At 42.1% G+C, this 19,616-nt stretch overlaps 1 protein-coding gene across 1 annotated transcript in view; it reads left to right on the plus strand.

The window, feature by feature from the left end:
- ptprua (protein tyrosine phosphatase receptor type Ua) overlaps positions 1-19,616 on the plus strand; it is a 123,733-nt gene that overhangs the window by 39,955 nt on the left and 64,162 nt on the right. The window contains exons 2-4 of the mRNA XM_070846305.1: positions 2,486-2,757; positions 12,088-12,169; positions 18,365-18,480. Coding sequence (XP_070702406.1) covers positions 2,494-2,757; positions 12,088-12,169; positions 18,365-18,480 — 462 coding nt within the window. The 5' untranslated portion in view covers positions 2,486-2,493. The remainder of the gene's footprint in view (positions 1-2,485; positions 2,758-12,087; positions 12,170-18,364; positions 18,481-19,616) is intronic.

Here is a 19,616-nt window from a genome sequence, read left to right on the forward strand (position 1 = left end):
ACACCATGTGATCCCCAAGGCCGCTTTAAGCAGTCCAAGGTAATAAACACAGACAGCCCACCGCCGGTCCTGGTGTCCGTTTGTGTTTATCCTCATCACTGTTCAACAGTTGTTGATATGAAGTTACAATTAACCCTGTGGAGTCTGTCTCTTCTTTGGTGAAAGTGCTCTCACACAGTACCTCCTTTCTGTCTGTACATCATGAGACAGTTTGAACTTGTATTATCTCCAGCTATTTACAGATGTAGTTTTAACGAAAAAGACACAAAAATAAGTTGGAATAACATCACCTAACATTCACGATGAAGTGAATGTATAATTATTAATTATAAAATAATAATAATTTCCTACAATTTCAGCTGTAATTGTTTGTATAAGTAGTAAAGCAGTATTTTTATTTTTACAGTCTAGAAAATGCTCTTATTATTATGATTATGATTATCACTCAAGGTCATTTTTTATGTATGTTGGGTTCCTGGCAGCGTTACAGTTTGTTAAACTGACAAAATTAGAAGTCAGACTTATAGCTGAAAAGGAAAAAACAAACAAACCCAAAAACAAAAGTGATCCATTATCAACTCTGACTGCAGGGAGTTTAAGAACAATCTGAGAGCATCGTATTAATATATCTCTTAAATGGATGAATCAAAAAGTGCAAACTGATTAAGGCAGAAGATTTCCAACTTTCAAGGAACTATTTTCCTTCCAAACTTAATGAGGGATCACATGAATATTCTATCCACTCAGCCTCAACAGTTCTGGAGCTTTTACGACCACAATGTTAAAAAACACCATTAAAATGTTGCAGAGGGGGAAATTCTAACATGATGAGATTACATAATTAATCGTGCACCAGTAAAGATATATAACAGCATTTTATTGCTGCTTTCCACCTTAGATGGCAGTTGTGGGTTTTCTTAATAACTGAATTTGTCTCTTCTAATTCACTCGTAGTCTGTGGGGCTTTTTATCCGCCGCTCTGGTGATAGAGGCGGGCTGGACAGGCAGCAGCAGATCTGCTTCTGCCAGCTTTTATCACGTCTTATGTCTTTTCATCTTCTGTCTTTTGATATAGCAACTGTTGCCATGCCAAGGCAAGTGCAAACCCAATTTCAGCTCTTTCCTATCTCCACACTGGTGACAGCCGTGGTCAAAGCCAAATGTGCCGTTTTTTTGGATTTTCAGGTCGTCCGTCCGTCAGTCCGCCCGTCCATATGTGTGTCCATCCCCGGCCTCGTGAAGGCGATATCTCGGGAACACCTTGAGGGAATTTTCGATTTGGACTCGAGGATAAATTGATCAAAACATTCATTCTGCTGATGCTTTTCCCCGGCGGGACTTATAATGGGTGCGTACAGGCTCTGACGAAACAAGAGCTAGAGTGGTCATATGTTGTGACCCTCCCAAACAAACAGCCAGGAGCATGTTCAGGGCCACGGTGCAGTAGGAGTGTGTAGATGTTCATTTGATGTCTTGTTTTTGGCCTCTCCTCATTATTGGCAACCAGTTGCAGCATTTATGCCGAACTCGACCGACTAGCACGTCAGATTTTTCTTGCCTTGTCTTCCATTGCCTACGACCTCCTCTGTTGCCATGGTTTAAATGATGCAACTTTTATTTATTTATGATGACTTTCATTCAATAGGCGTCTACCTGCGGCATATAAAAACACAGTCACTTTGCTCTGAACCTTTTTTCGCTTTAAATTGTGCTTCCTTCTGCTGTGAAGGCACAGTCAAAGGCAAAGCTCCCTTTATGTTTGCCCTCCCTCCATTGTGGCGCTCCTCTCTCGGCCAGGGGATCTCTGCCGTGCCGCCGGGATGAGACGGCCAGCAGTGACTCTGTGAACCTCAGTCCAAAATGAAAGCCCAATCTGACACCTAGAGCTGCAGCTTTGAACACACCAGATCTGAGGCAGCGCTGCAAAACGGATGGAAGCCCCGTGAAAGCAGGAATCGGGGAGAAGGAGAGACAGACCAAATACAGACAAATAGCCAGAACGGATCACACAGATATTCTAGGTAACAACCTTGAGCCCGTCAACTTTGGCTCTCAGGCTCTTTCTCAGGGTCTAAAAATAAAAAAAAAGAGGCAAATGTTCTTCAGCAGTTGAAAACTAACATGACATATCTATCCTGGGCCGAGGTGTTACAGGTGAGGCCCAAAGAGTTGGAGCTTGTTATTTTTTTCATATTTCCAGTCAGTCAGCGCCGTGTGGCAGGGGAAATGCTGAAATAACTGTTATTTGTGAAGTGAATGTCGGTATAGCTGCTGCTGTTTAGAAGAAGTCTTTAGAAGTCTTTTTTTATTAGGACAACACTTCCAAACTGCTCTTTATCTGTTCTGTTCACCTCACAAAGCTCTGCAACAGTCTGCTAATTAAAGACTAGCAGTAAAAAGAGTATTACTTGAAATGATACTTGGGGGGGGGGGGATAAACGACTTAAAGTTCTCTAACACGTACTCCCCCGCCTTCTTCCTCCAGGGTCCTTTATGATGGTCAACTCCTCGCAGCATTTCGGGGGCCAGCGGGCTCAGCTGCTCCTGCTCCCGCTCAGCGAGAACGACACCCACTGCATCCAGTTCAGCTACTTCCTGTACAGCCGCGACGGTCACAGCCCCGGGGACCTGCAGGTCTACATCCGGGTCAACGGGGGCCCCAAGGGCAGCGCTGTGTGGAATATCTCGGGCTCCCAGGGGCGCCAGTGGCACCAGGTGGAGCTGGCTGTCAGCACTTTTTGGCCCAGCGAATACCAGGTGAGAGTTTGGAACTTTCACTCTGATGGACGCCCGCTCAGCCATCAGTGTTTCTCAGTAACGCCGGACAGTTTTCAGGGGCTTTAACGTCACTTGATCTCAGCAGTAACGTAGCACTTTTGCCAAAACAGTTTTCTTCCATAAACACACTTCCCTCATTCCAGCTGTTGTGTTCAACTACCATTTTGTCAGAAGTGAAACCCAGTAGGTAATTACACATTTTGTAAATTGGATCCAAACAAACAGTTTAGAAACCCACACACACCCATCACATTTTGTTCAGAGTCCAAAAATGATTAAAAAAAAATGCATCTCTCAAAAACAACTCCCCACACTGTCAAACGTTCCCGTTATTTCAGATTCATTTTTATTACATGGAAGGAAAACAGCCTGTTTGGTCTTTCGGTGCTGTTCTTTTATCTAATTAATATATATTTGACAAACAAAGGTGCATCTTAGTGCACTGAGTCTCTTTTTAGACTTTGTAGTTAAAGGGGCGCACCACAGATTTTCTTCTGCGTCTCTGGAGGGAACTCTCTAATGCGACCTAAACAGGTTTGTCAAGTTTGAAAGACTCAGGCAATAACCAGGCAGGAAAATTGCACCATGGGAAATGTAGGACCCGGACTTTTGGAGCTTGACCTTTACTACGGACTAACAGCTGGTATATCTCCTGGTATATCGTCTTGGTATATGCTCTCAGTTTGTTTTTTAATCTGTCTCTCAGACTTTAAGGAAGTAAAATATTAAATATGCTGGAGTAGCCCCTCTAAATAACCTCTCATTAGGAGTGCTGACATTATTAGTTAACTGATAGATAGATGATATGAAAATTGATTGTCGCTTTAATAAATGATTTGATTGATTTGTCACTTTAGTTATTTATTTAAGTAAAGTTATGACACACACTGGTCACAGCTTCATTTCTCATCAATAGAAAATGAATATACTTGGTAATTTACTCCGACAAATTGTGATAGACATTTCCCATTATATGTGATATTTTATAGAATGAGTGATTAATTGGCGATCAAAAAAATAATGAAAACATGAGTGAATAATGAATATACTCGTTAGCTGAAGCTTTATCAGATAGGTGTCCACCTGCAATGTGATTCATAATAACCCAGAGTGATTGATTACAGCATAAAGTCACACGGTGGAGTTAATGATGATGGTGAAAGTCACCGGGGAAGGTCACTGTTCAGGCTGAGCAATAAGTCAATAACGTTTGATATTGATTCTGTGAGTGAACTCATATCATGATGAAATCATGATGTCATCTTGCTGTTATGTAGAATCACCAAACTGTAATTAAAAGCTAAGGACTGGGGTCCACTGTAATCAATCTGTTTCAATCTGACTTATACTTTGGTTTATGACTGAATACTTACATTATTCTGCTTAGCATCAGTATGTCAACATTCAGCTTAAAGCCCTGCCGTGCTGAAGTACAGCACAAAGCTGCCGGAACGGCTGCAAATCATTGTCTTGCGTCCTATCAAGCTGATAAGTATTGGTACTGGAAAAATGTTTTCCAAGCCTTCTTTGAAAATACCAGGTGTCACTTAGCAACGCACCAAACCATCAGCTGCTCCACTGAACTGCTCATCGGTCACCCGATACTGAACCATGGCTACTGTTAGCCTCAGCAACTTTGTTATCACCTTTCCATTTTTATTATAACCACATGCACGGATAAGCAAATTGCGGCTGTGTCGTATATCACAGTGGTTCAATAGGTGTATAATTACTCTGGGCGTGTGTTTGCATTGTATCCTTATTTATTGGTCAATTTACCTGCATGCTGCAGTGTAATCAATAGCTCCGCTTGATGCCTGTATTGTCGATGGTGCATTATTAGCGCTGTTGTGCAGCTTGTAAGATTCTGATGACTGGATGCAGCCTTGCCTCACCTCATTACGGGCAATAATTTATCCCCTAATGGTCTCTTTCTTCCCACCAAGCCAGCCGCCTCTTGCACCCCCCCCCACTCCCACTGTCCCACCCCGAATCAGGCGTTAATGAGAAGGCAATGGCTGGTGTAAGGGATTGTGGGAGCGTGGGCCCGCCGAACAGTCAATTGACCTCAATTCCATGTGACCCTCAGTGCGGGGGAGCAGCCTGGGTGTTTGCTTCCATAACCTTGGCGCACTCTGGGCCCCATCTCAATAAATCAAGAGGCAGTTAATGAGATTAGAGGGCTGCACAGATCAATGAGGACAGCCTGCGCTTTACCATCCTCAGCTCTCCTGTCCTGAGCAACTCTCACAAACAGCCAAACTGATTTCAAGTAATGATTTTCTTCCTTTCTTGTATGGACGTTAGAAGTTTGTCTGCCACGCACCGGAGCAGAGGAGAAGGTGGAGGCACAGGGGGGAAGCCTCAGAGGGGGGAGCACAATCAGACAAGTCGGCCTGAGCAAAGAGTTTGCTCAGCGCCGCAGTGTTTACCGTGCGGACAGGCGTGCATAAGCAATGTAATCTACTACTCTGGTGATGTATGTCCAAGATGCCTAAGTGATGAGAAGGTGCTGTTCTCCCGGCAGGCGTGTAGACACAGGACAGATTGCTTTATTTGTCCTATAAACCTGGATGATCGGCAGCACGTAATGAAGCAAGTGAAGCTGTGCAGGTGAGCGAGGAGGCTTAAACACAGGCCTAAAGGAACAAAGTGTGTCTATCTGCCGCGTGAAGAGGGACAGCAGTGTGCCTGGAGTGAGGCTCGGCTCCTTTCTGGTTTTTAGTGCTCCCTCCTGTTTTTTTATTTGCCCGGGGAACACTCCTGCTCTCCTCATCGGATCCCCCTGCTGCTGCTCAAAGCTCAGCGCAGTCCCCACAGGGCTCCACTCATCCATCCAGTCCCATTGATAAAGATCACTGTCCAGCACTCCCAGCCAACAGATCAGCCCCTGCAGGCCGCCAAGGAGCAGCTCCACACAGACAGAGGGCTACCACTTCAGAGGGCTTGGAGGAGACGTGTGTGTGTGTGTGTGTGTGTGTGTGTGTGTGTGTGTGTGTGTGTTTGGGCAGCTGCTGGTGGTATTGGTGGTTGAGATTAAAATAAAAAAAAATCTAATAATCAGCGAGCATCAACACCCCCCCAGGAAAGACAGACTGCTACAGAGATATGTTGGACTGTGATCAGATGTGTTCTTGGCCTTTTGCATCGAGGCTTTCACTGATATGAGATTTCAAAATCCAATGCCAATATTTCTGGGTTTCAAATGTCCATTGCTGAAAACTAGATCACTGGCTGGGTGGAAATGCCCCTGAGACAGGATTCTTCATTACTGTTGGAGCTACGTGGACTCATTAGCATGTAAAGAAATATACAGAAGTTTTAGCATATTGTCTTAACCATGCACTTCCATGAAGTTGTGGGACTCAGCGTGACAGATTTAAAAAAAAAAAAAAAAGAGCCACAGCAGAAGATATTTCGACTCAAACCCCTCAAAGCTGGAACCTACATTTTCCATAATGCAGCTACCAGCCTGACCACATCTTTCTCCATGCCCCCAATTTGTAACAGCTCTTCGGATATAAAGTTTTATTCTCGAAGCCCAACAAAAGTTCCTCTGCAGTCACTGAAGAAAATGTACAGCCATACACAGTAAGCTCTGTCGGAGCCGGGTCTATGCAGGGACCCCTCTGCTGTGTGATCCTCGGTGCCTAGTGGGCATAGAATTGCCATTTTAGTTAGATTTGGCGAAAACCACTTAAGCAACCCTGTTATATGTATTAGTATTGGCAAGGCTTCATACCTTATACATATATATATATATATACACACACTGTTGCCCATAAAGTTGGAATCAAATGTTTTTTACCTCTTCTCATGAAATGATTGTGACAATGTGATTTATTCTTGATAAATAAAGTGGATATCTTCTCTACTTTATTGATCAAACTCTTCCAAACATATCACAGTGAAGCTTAAACCACAATGAACCTTTGCAAACTGTGTATTCAGGCTTTAACTACATTATTCCAACTTTATGGGCAACAGTGTATAGGCCTATATATATATATATATATATATATATATATATATATATATATGTATGTATATGTATATATAGTTGTACATCCTGCTAGACAAATCAGCCTAGTGACTTTTACAGCAGTCTGATTTGATCAGCATGTGTCATCTAACTGAGTTCGTGACCCTCCACCTGACCAAAGGTGAACTGGAGTCAGGCACTGCTTGTTTTTGGTGAGGAGACTTTTCTGCTGGAGAATGGGCTTTAGACTGCCATGGATTTAAAGGACACAAGAGAAAATTGATCAGACTGGTCCACTCTCTCCCTGTCAGGTTTGTTTTTGGAAGTACAGGAGGTGTTAAAGAGGAGCTCCTCTGGAAATGCAGGCTTCTCTGCAGGCGGATTTTTTTTAACTATTTCTGGGTTCTTCCTCACTCCCTGACCGCTTTGTCCTCCTTATCTCACAATCTTAATTCCCAGAGCATCTCACTATTTAGTCCCTTTGTCTCTTATCTTTCCTCACTCTCTTTTGCTTACGTGTTTGATTGCTTTTTCACTACGAACCCCAAACTTTATTTCACCCAGGCAGTGAGGCAGTGCAGCAGTCATAAGGTTGGTTAAACTAATACCTTTAGCCTTCATAGTAAGACAAGTACCCCCAGTCAGGGTTGTGGCTACAAAGGTCAGCTCCTTTGCTTTTTTGCTGTTTGTTCCAGTACAAAGAGAACATCCTGCTGCTGCTGCTGCAGCTGCACATTAAAAGTATTCACTCGTGAAAACACGGGGTGTCTGCTGTTGTGAAGCACTCACAGGAAATCCATTGTGTTTGTCAGCATGGTTAGCACAAATTCAGATGCATCTACCAAACGAGACGTGAATGTACAGACCGAAAAGAAACATTTTTAAAATGGAGTAAAATCCTTGCAGCGAGGTACAGAAGCTTGTAACTGTCCAGGACATCCACTGAAGTTGATCCTGTAGAGCTTTATACAAAAAGATGATAAAGCGTGTTTAAGGACGCCGGTTCTTTCAGTGTGTCGCCTGTTAAGGGGAAGAAACAGCTGGTGTGAGTGGATCCCTGCTCCAGCCTGTAGAGGCACAGCTCAGTGTGAACTTTAACATTCACACACCTGCAGGGCCCCTTTTGGCTGAAATTAAAAGAAATTCACCAGAGGGCTTCAGACCCGCTTTTACCGTGGCTTTAAGAATGAACAGCAGTGGACGTCATAAATGACCACAGCACACACACACACACACACACACACACACACACACACCAAAACACTCAGCATATGCTGCCTTATCCTCCAGCAGCAATCTCTGTGTGCTACACCCCTCACTTTATTTCCTCAGTCTGCAGAGAAAAGGCAGCAGGCTCAATTGCACGTCATATATTTCAATGTTTTCACGGCCACATTGCCAATATGGATCAATGGTGTTGGTCTCATTCTAGCTGAGGAAATCAATTAGCAGAACATTGTTGCAATTTTTGTTCACCACATTCCTCAAACGATTGCGCGTACGTCGTTAAATGAATCAAAGTCCTCGCGAAGACTGATGGCGTCCTCCGATAAATTTAGAGCCACCATTAGTGCCACGCATAAATAATTTCTGCAGCACTGTAATGAAAACAATTGCTGTGCAGATCTTGTTTTTAATGCAATCCCTTTTACCACCACCACTGATTTTATGTATTCACCGTGAGGCCTCCCGGGATGCACTATGGATTTTGTTTCTCTACACTATCAATTCTCCAGCACTGAATTTTATGAGCCAAACACGGTGCAGCAGGAGGCACATATTAAAATGCCTGCATGCTATTTGCATCAAATGTGACTGTCCAGCTGCTTCTGTTGCCTTAAATGTCTCCACTTCCTGCGCCAGAAGTCCCTTCCTGGCCTGGCTTTGCTCCTCATGTCTTCTCCTTTGGTTGCCGCCGCCGCCGACGCAGCGCTCCATCTTTGGAGTCGGCACCCCGCTGCTCGCGGTAAACCAAACCTTGATTCACATTTCACAGACTGTACTTTTGTGTTGCAGGCAGCCCCTTTTGTCGCCCATTTTTGTCGCAACAAAAGCCAGAGAGAGGCTGAGAGAAGGCTGGAGAATGACATCACCTTGAACTGGATACACTCAATTGGACAAATCCATCTCGTATATTGTTTGCCGGAATAGATTTTGCTCAGTGCCTACTTGTATAAGTATTGGAAAAGGTTGAAACTTTGCTATCAAATATTAAAGATGTTATCAGGCCCCATCATGACAAACAATATCAGTGTGGCTTAAGCTTCCACCTTGCACCCCCCCACCCCTTTTCTCTCTCCTCTTCCTGTGCAAGATGTTCCTCCACTGTATTTTCCTGCACTGTTTTTCTCTCTATACATATATCTCCTCCTACGGTGGCCCTGGCAGCTCAACACGCTGTAGCATTAGAAAACACATGCAAGTACACAAACAAAAATGGAGAGAATGTGTTCGGTGAAAGAAAATGCTGCAAAGAAATTTAACAAGGACAAATAGAGAAATGCACATGACAATATGTAGGCAGGAATTTATCAAAGAAACAGGCTGTAAACAAAGAAAAAACACCCAAAGACAGACACTAACTACTATGCACATGGTGTTTAGCAGGTGCGGGGAGGTAGGGGGGGTTTACGGGGGGGTTATGGGGAGGGTATACAAGCATATCTTTACTCCACCTCACCTTACCTCACCTCACCTCACCTCACTCCACTCTTCGAGCAAACTAAACTGTCTCGTTCTTGGTGCGCACAAGCTGCTACGGAATCCTACTGTACGCATTCCTAAAATACAGCATGTGTTTGCACGCGTGCACCTGTTGGATGCAGAGGTTATTCCCCACTGTCTGGCACAGTCATACTCAAATCCACTTTTCTGTAAGTGAGAGCAGACGCGGAGGAGCTTAATGATGGCTCAAAGCACGGGGCTGAGTGAATCGATGGTGGTGGGTGCGTTGACGCGTGATGAATTGAAGAGTTAATCGGTCAGACGTCTCTAATGGCCCGACATAGGAATGAAAAATAAAAATAAATTAGTGGAAAGAAAGCCTTAGTCTGTGTCCATCTGCCGAGGCCTTTTGTGGTATTGATTGGCCCTAGGCACTTAAAGCCTGATGTATTGTCAACATTGCAATCTATTGCCAGTCTGAGTGCGTGGTCACAGTCTGACCTCCACTGGGTTTGGCATAGATTACCAGACGTAGTATGATAGGTGAAACACCCTGGTTGCGCCCCCACCACTACCACCACACACACACACACACACAGATTTAGTACACAGTTACAACTTTGATCTTACTGGCTGTTAGTGCACTCAACCCCTCAAGTTCGGAGTGTGTCGCGATGCAGTAAAAAGTGAAGAGCGGCTTGTGGAGGGAATGATTTGGGCTCTGGTGACTGTAATTACTACTCAGAAACCCAGAATGACTTTGTTGCACTCTGGGAGGTCTCCCGATTCACTTTGAGGCTCTGCATGTGCCCCGCTCATTTAGATGAGTGAGTGAATATTTAGGCAGTGTTTAAGGACTCCTGCAGCTGCCGCATGGATTGATTAAAGGGACGGTGGAGAAGAAGAGAGGGATTTATTCATGTTTTGTGCACTGTGTGGTTTGATAAGGTAAAATTTCTGTAAAAAAAAAAAAGACCTACATTAATAATACGTCTAATCAAAGTAACTGGACTTATTTGGACTTTTAAGTTGGTTTTATTTGTTTTTTTGCCATTTGAAAATGCTTTAAAAGTAAGTTCTCACACAGTTCTAGCTTTTAGGCTTGATCAGCAAGGAGTAACCCGCACCCTCAAGTCCGATCGGGCCGTTATTTTTGGATGTTGCCACAACTCAGAGGTCCACTTATTAGCTTTTTGTGAGCTTTCAGCCACATTTTATGGTCTTTGTCAGCATATTGCCCCTTAAGCTGAGATTGTTTTATCACACTAACAGAAATGATCCACTTTGGACACATTTGAAGTTGGTTAAGCAGTTTAAAACAAAAGTGCGGGCATGCGATTGCTAAATGCCAAAATCAGTCCAGCAGGTTAATGTTAAAATAATACACTAACGGCGTTCTGCATTAACTCTGACACCTGCTCTCTAAAGATTTTGATAAGCCCTGTCCACTACCGGACAGTGTGAGAGAAAGAAGCAAACTGATAGTTATTGAAGTTTTGAGCTCTACCGCTCAACCTAATAACACTAAAGAAAAGACCTTGGCTGTACCAAACGTCTAAGAAGAGTTATTACAGAATACCCCATGTAGCACTCAAATTAGCCCTAAAAGCATCAAAACAGTAAACAGTTTTGTGCGATCAATTGCCATTAACTGAGAGCTCACTAACATGGTTATTGTGCAGACAATTGTGCGGAAAAAAAGCAGCTATTGTTGCTAAATTTAGGCAGCTACTGATTTAATGGGATGAATTGAGGAGAATTCTCTATACAGTAGGCATTGTGTAGTGAAGGGTTTTGTTGTGCTACGTTGAGGAATGGCTCTGTTACTGATTTTGATCATTCATTTAGTTCCCCTTTTGAAAAACAGGCTTTTGATCCAAATTTGTGTATTTGGTTTTTTTAAAAAAAAAAAAAGGTTAGAATGCTAATGATTATCCATTAAGTTAATAAAAGACAATTGCATTTATATAGCCTTTCAGATTACAAATTTGCCTCAAAGGGCTTTACATCTGTTCAGCATCCGACATCCTCTTTTCTTAAACAAAAACGGAAGAAACATCTGGATAGATTTGGGATTTAGTTTGGTTAAGGTGTGGTTAATGATCAGGATAGGGCAGATAACAACTGAGATTTGCATTTAGACAAGCAATTTCTTTTATTTCCCGAAAAATTGGATGTATTCCCATGTCTGCAATCTATATTGGGAATATGGGTTTGAGCACAAGTCAAGCCAAAAACAGATCTGTTCAGGCCACTGTTGGTATCTGTGCCTCCTCTATAATAGTTTTCTTGTATTATCCATAACTTTCCGGTGCACAATGGTGGTTCTGTGGAGCGCTTCTTTTATTTGAAGGGCTTAAACTAAATGCAAATATTTCCCTGTTGGTGTGAGACATGAAAAGGATTACAGCTGTGATTAGGATACCGTTTTTTAAAAAAAAAAAAATACTACAACTGGAAAATAAGAAACATTTCCTGCTCTAATGTCACTGTCAAGTTTCATGAAAAAGCTTTCTTTTAAGTACATTAATGGAAAAACCTGTGCAGTCCTGTTCTTGACAGGCCTTTGGACCCCATCCCCTCCAATTTCCTACTCTGTCAGTCTACTTGCCACTCAAGATGCAATTGTCTGTAGTCATTTAATTTATCCGTTGTCTCCACAGGTCATCTTTGAAGCAACCATTTCTGAGGAGCGACAGGGCTACATTGCCTTGGACGACATTGTGCTGCTCAATTACCCCTGTTGTAAGTACCCATACTGCACTACCTGCTGACCTTTACTGTGCCCGGGGAAAGTGTCTGTCCAAGCAACGAAAGCCAGAAACTGTTGAGCTCCAGGAAGCTCAACTTTTTCCTTGAGGTGATTGAAGACTAAGAGGCAATCCAGCTGACAGGGGGGGCAAGTGAGTCACATATACCTGGTAGCTGTCCGAGTGTCACAGCCACAGTAGCACAGCAGGAGGCCCCTCTTTTGCTCTGGCAGAATGGCTGACCTTTTCCTCTGATTGCTATGCTCTCAGCCAGGTACTTTTCAGGCTAATGTGATGTTACAGGCAGGAAAAGGAAAGCTAGTGGTTATACTTTGATCTTCTCTGGGAGTTTTCTTTCTTTTGTCGTCACTGGGCAGGAGGGGCTGAAGCCTTATGAATGCTGGTAATGTTACATTATGTTCTGTTCTGCTACGTTTACCATTATACCCCCCGCAGTCCTTTAGGAACACAGGGTCTCGGTGTAAATGTTGGGCCAATGAAAATGGACCCTCTTCTTCTTTCACCACTGGGCCGTTTCCAAGATGATAAGCTCTATTGGAGGACATAGACAAAAGCTCAATCTGATGTGAATGACCTGTAGTCATCCAGGCGTGAACAGAAAATAATATGATTCCATTGAAAATTGGGTTATTATTGGCATCATATTAATGGGTTTATCCATTTGTTTGACCAAATGTGATAGCTATAATGTGTGAGTGTCGGATTACGTAATTTCTCTATGATTGGTCTACACTGGCTGCTGATGGAATGCTATTAAGCTGAATTGAGTATGCAGGTTTTAATTAGATTCCACACATATATAGATGATTGTGTTTCTGTTGCCATTGTTGTATTAGTAGATGTAATATTTGTGGGCTGAGTTCCAATGTTTTCAGTGGAGGTTTTATTGCATCACGGTGGTCTAATTTCAGTTCAGGGGCAGAAATGGAATTAATGTATTATATCACATTTGCTCATGTCTGTATATTACACCTTCACTAATCAATACTTTTATATTATTACTTTTTGTTGTCTTTTTGTTTGCTGACAAATTAGGTCTGAATGACTTTTCACTTTGTCACACATTGGGTTTTTAGTTTGTTCTGCTGCCCCACGGTGGCACGAAAAGATCAACCCGTGCAGCGTCATTGCTGTCACATGTCAAGTATCTGCAGCTTCAATCCAACAATACTGTCCTTGGTATTGTTGTGCAGAAATCAAGTATTTCTGTCAAACCTCTCTGCTTGGATCCACACTGGCCTTTTGCGAGATTGCTGATGTTGTTTTTTAGCTGCATAGATGGGGGGAAATTGTTAATGAATGATAATGTGGAGTATTTCTGAGCTCATGAAATTCAGATTTCCTTTTCTGGCTCCATTGAAAAATCAGGCGGGCCGCACGTTATAAATCATTGAATCCTCACTGGGAAACAGACCAAGGAACTGAAATAACTCTTTCTAAAATCAGCGCAGATCTTTTTTTTTTTCTTACCCGAGCTCATTTCAAAGTTTGCCACTTGCCCCCAGTCACCCTGCCTTTAGTGGAACAGGATGTGTTTCCATGGCGACTTTGGATGGGGCTTTTGGGTGGGTAGCGTTGCTAGGGCCCCTTAGTATTTGACGCAGGATAAGTTTAGCCTTGTTGCAGATGGTGGCGCTTGGATCCTTGACAACATGCCTAGTAGCTCATATTTGGAGACAATGTCCCTACCAGGGGGTGCTGTGTCCAGTACACAACATAAAAACATGACTCATAAAGCACAAATAATGTGCAATCAACCCCGCATTTACACACTCACGTACAGCGAGTATAGAAAACATGCACCATCAAGTATTCTTTAATACCAGCTGGTGTAACTGCAAGAGCAGTCACCCTTAAAAACACACACAGTCACACGAAGATGTAAGCAAACATTAGCAAGCTGGCAAAATTTCCCCACAGGCGGCAAGAATAATGGTATGCCCCCTTAGGATAGATTCAAGTGAAAGGCAACTGCGATTCATTTTGCATTCCCCATCATTTGACATTCGTGTTGTTTTCTTTTGGAGTCTTTATTCTAAACACGTGTTGCAGTCAGGACCAATCCCTCCTGCATCAAGAGTAAGAAGCCACATTACTAATTTAAGGAACCAACATCACAGCCAGTCGGAATACATTTGAGGCTTAAATTACCTTGCCTCTGTTTATGTTTAGAGGTATTAATAAGGCTGAACAGGTCGCACATCCACACTACTGGCCCTTTAGATTTGAAATTACATTTTCCCTGCAAGCACTAATGCAACTGCCTTATCCTCAAATGACTTCTCCTATAATTGGAGCTGTGAATGCTTGTCTTTAAAAGATGACTTGAAAGTTTATGTTGGTTTCCTCCAGACAAAATGTTTGCAGAGTTTTGTAATGCATACAACGTTTGTACATGTGAAATGAGTTAGGTAGCGATATGCACCTGGGGAAATGTGTTACTGCAAAGCCCTCTCACTCTGCTTATTGGACGGAGAGAGCATGGAAAGGACGACAGAGAGGAAAGAGAAAAACGAGCAATAGAGAAAATGTGAGATGCAATTTCTATCATCCCATCCTCAGCCAGATGTTGCTATTGGTTGCTGTGGAAACCAAGCGTGAAAGTGTGTGTTTTGTGAATAGTGCCTGCATCAGAATTTAATTTTGTCTATCACATTGGTTTCCAGTAGAAACAATTTGCCCAGAACATATCCTGTTTATACCACAGCAGGATTTCTGGCTATTGTGGTCCATCTCTTAGACTCTTAGAGGATGGAAGTTATTATTCTGTCATTATATTGTTATCATTTGGTGTCTGAGGAATCTTTCCAGTGCGACGTAGGAGGGTGATTAGTATGGTTATTCGATCATTCTATCCATAGAGTGGCCATGTTTTCATTGTTTTAAGCTATTCAGGTTCAGTGATTTTGGACAAACATGATAAATATGTTGAAAATTACCATTCAATATGGTGGAGGGATAAACACAGCTCTCTACCTTACATTAAAGTTGCACTTGGACTTTTTTTTTTACACTTCACACATGTAAAGTTAGATGTTGGATGAACTTGCAGATAAATATTTTATAAAATATCCACTGACAATAACAGATGTCACAAATATAAAATGTTTTTCATAGTACAAACCTATTAATTACTTGCCTCCAAATTACCGAGGGTGGAAAGGCAAGTAAGCTAACGTTAGCCAACCACTATTTGATTTGGCACTGATAAACACTTTAATATTGTGTAGGAAGCAGGCATTAACACAAAATGTTCATATTTATTAACATTAATGTTTATTCATTTTAATTTATGTAAAATGTTAACATTTCTATATAGCGAAACACTAGCTGCTGTCTGCTAGCTAGCGTTAGCATGAAATGATGTTAGCCTGTAAAGGAAAAGCATGATTTTAACCTTCAAACACTGAATATAGAACAATAACATTTATCCCAATTGTAGGCGTTTGTTCAGAACTTAAAGTACATTTAACAGTTCTGTTCATATATTAATTAAAGTTCATGGGAGGTTTTAGTATTCATCAAGGCTAATTCTGGTTCAGGCATTTTTCTGCCAAAAAATACTACTATTGTTAACTGTGGTGAGAAACAGGAAGTGTTTACTGTGTTGTGGCATGATGTTTTCTTCAAATGTAGTAATATATTAAAAAACTGTCAGCTGTGGTCCGAAAGAAACATTATAACTCCTCAAAATGTGTTCTAGTTAAACTTAAATGACATGTGAAAAGAGTGAGAGAACCATTTTGTTGATGGTGTACTATGTGCCAAATTTTAACTTAATGCAAATGTTGGAGGCTTAGAAAAGCTTTAATGTTCAAAGATAATTATTAGATAAAGTGAAGGCCACGATACTTTTTGCTCAAAGTAATGAATGTTGGACCTTGACATATAGCCAAGCGCAGCATTAGTGGAATTGCTAAATACCACTTCAAAACAGGTGCACAGTAATGAGAGTAAAGGCAGAACTTCTAAAGCACATATCTGATATTTCACCACATTCCTAACTGTAGGCCATTGTCAATAAAGACATTTTGACCTGTCACAGTAGGAAAATAATACTATTAATGAAGGCTGAATTCCATTTAGCTGTTTCACTTTCAGGGTGCGGGTATTGTGCCTGCTTGCTCAATGTCACACTGTCACGACAGAGTCATCACTAATGCCATTAGGAACTCTTGTGCTTGTCCTCCGATGAGAAGTCAAAATGTCTGCTCTTGAAAAGGTCTCTTAATTATTTGAGTAGCTTTCACTTAAAGTATTATTTTGAAGCATGAGGATCTTACAGATATTTTTGAGGACTGAAAAGGGAGCTGAAAAAAAAATCTCAATCATTGGTATCATAGATGTTCAGTAGCAGTGAAATGTTTGTGTTTTTTTTTTGCTGCTATATTGCAGTAACACAAATCATACTGACATGTCAGACTGATGAATTAATGATAAACACACATTCTGTGAATACACAATAAAGCAATCTTTGCTCTGCTACTTGCTTATTGATCAGAACAGAGCTGAAAATGACACCATGACAGTGAAAATGGTCCCCTGCATTTGATCTGGCAACAAAGCGGCAAGGGGAAACCAGAAATCGCAATCAATGAAACTTGAAGAGACAATCAGATTCCAAGACCGGTGAAGAAACAAACTGTGCTGTACCTGGATTGATTGATATCATTTTGAAAATGAGCACTGCTCTACTCTCCATTAAAGGAGCCATGTGAACTTTTTGACCACTAGAGGCACCATGGTTCAATGTTTTGATGTGCGGGTCCCAGTTTGGTTTACAGTGTATCTCATGTTCTGCTGGCAAGGACCAGGTGAAGGTGTTCACACTTACTCTGCTCTGTGTTCTTCTTGCACTCTTCTATCAATCACGCCCTTCAATCTAGCACAAGTGGTGAATTATAAATCTAATAAATGAATAAATACAATAAAATAATGGATTAAGAAGGCTTTTCTCCTTATGAAAGTAACACCAATGAGAATGTGGTCGGTCAATAGCATATCAGCCAACCAGTCTACCAACTGACCATACGACATCAGCCCTGAGCAGTCACGCCACAGGCTTTTTCATACTGTTTCATTCTATTCCACTGTTCAACGGTGGTGGCGGTGACACACCAAGAAACCTAGCAATGTGTCAACAAATGGCAGGGGGAGAAGAAGGCTGCTAGCTAGCAAATGTGGATGCAAGAAACCCATTTTTGCAAATGTTTTATGAGGAAGGACATGCATTCAATCTGTTTCTCAGACCTCCTATGGGAAAAATGCAATTTAAATGTGTTTGTTCACGACGAAGCTGCACAAGATACTGTAAAAAAGAACACCATATTTAATGGCGACTATGTGAATGTACGGTGCGGCAAATGTCGGCTGCCATATGGCGCTGCACACATCTCAGTAAACAAATCTAATGCTGTCGGTGTATACTGGCAGAGACTGGTGTGACAAATTGCAGGGTATGCCATTTGATAAACACGATACATATGCATTTCAACACACACATGCCCCATACTCGTCTTTATCCAAGCATGCGAACAGCAAAAAATAGCCCCGTACCGCATTTCAGCATGAAACAGCCAGTTTTTATTTAAACTTATTATAGAGCATACAAACACTATTCTTTAGCTGCTGGAAGCACAAAATAAGGACTCGCTTCTTGTTAGGGCTTCAAGTGATTCAGAATCTACATAGAGAAGATTTCTGATAAATGTTGTGAGAGTACAGTATTTCATGCTGTAGAAAAACAATGTGTGTGTGTGTGTGTGTGTGTGTAATCCTCAAAAAATGTGTGGCTTAATAACTTATTAACTTATTTAGTCTCATATGCAACCTTGCAGTTTGTATTTCCTTAATAAACATGCTCGGTTCAGCTTGGTTCCCAAACAGCTTTTGTGTGTATTCCCAAAAGTTTAATTGCTTATTTAGAGGAATATTTTTGCTGGGTGTGTGTGTAGCATTTACTGTATGTCCATGTGTTCATTAAACATGTATGAATGCATTCCTCTGTGAGGTTTTATGCAGGGCTGGGAGTGTAGCTATTGTTCGGGCTCTGAATAAATTACATTTCACATCTGTGTGTTTAATATGTTTAGACAGGGCTGCTTGGCTCCAGATGTGCCACTTTCCTCACTCTGTGTGTGTGTGTGTGTCATGTGTCCTCCTGCCACAGACAAGGTGCCTCATTTCTCTCGGCTGGGTGACGTAGAGGTGAACGCCGGGCAGAACGCCTCCTTCCAGTGTGTCGCGACGGGCAAAGTTTCCGAGGCTGAGCCCTTCCTCCTGGAGGTGAGAACGAGCTGTTTTCCTTTTTTTTCCCTTATCATCTTTGAAAGAAGAGTCGAGCTAATGTCTCCCAGCATCTGGATAACAGAACGGGATTGGAGCTTGTAGGAAGAAGGAGCAACACAAAGGAAAAAGAGAAGGACGCGTTATGTGTTTGGCATTTAGCTGACGGTCTTATCCAAACTGGCTCACGGTAGTTAGTCTACATTTGCATACACAGCGGCTGGCCATACTCCCATTAATGTCTTATTCAGGGTGCTGTTTACATGAGCTTTTCATACTGCGACTGAGTCTGAACCAGTTCAGAGAATATTCATGTGCACAGTCTGACAAACAATAAGTTAGTAATGACTATCCTGTTCAACTAGTGGCACATTTTTAATATGGATAATGTGGATATGTCTGTAATGCAAGAACACGTCGACAAAATTAGCGGCTTATCATAAGTAGGTTCCACAAAATTGGTTTAAGTGCATCCTCACCCTTACCATGGCCCCTTAACATTGAATGGCGGCTGTGTCTGTTCGGCGCCACGCCAGGTACTGTATCTTTTGAGGGACTGTTGCAGATGGTGTAAGCTTCACAAGACTGACTCCCAAGGGGACCTCATAATAGCATCATCTCAAAGCACTGCCATAAGCCTAATAGAGACGTGCACTTATGGTATGGTTGGCTGCTCCACGTTAACTCATGAAGTCTGAAATTTCCAAAATATCGTTACAGGAAGTAGCTTTTGGAAACCTAACACAATGCTAAAAAGCCCGTGATGCCTGGCGCAGTCAGACACTTGATCTCCTGAAGTTCCCGAACTCAGCGGCAATGTTGTCTCTTCGAAAAATATTCCTTGGGTGCAGAGACTGCAGACCTCATTGTGATCAGTTTTCACAGAGAACAATTAGTCAGTGGGGAACATTGTTAGAAGTCTCAGTGGCAGCTACTCCAAAGCATCTTCAAACCCAGATAGCAGAGAGGCACGAAATAATCCTTATACTCCTACTTTAAGGGTCATAATGACGGCATCAGACCACACGGTAATTTCACCTGTGATACTCTACATGCAATAGCCACACCAGACGATATGTTTTTGCTCGCTTCACCGGTCACATTACTGGTCATGAGGAGTATTCCTCAGCCTGTGA

This window comes from Pempheris klunzingeri, chromosome 16 (genome assembly GCF_042242105.1).
Source record: "Pempheris klunzingeri isolate RE-2024b chromosome 16, fPemKlu1.hap1, whole genome shotgun sequence".
Taxonomy (NCBI): domain Eukaryota; kingdom Metazoa; phylum Chordata; class Actinopteri; order Acropomatiformes; family Pempheridae; genus Pempheris; species Pempheris klunzingeri.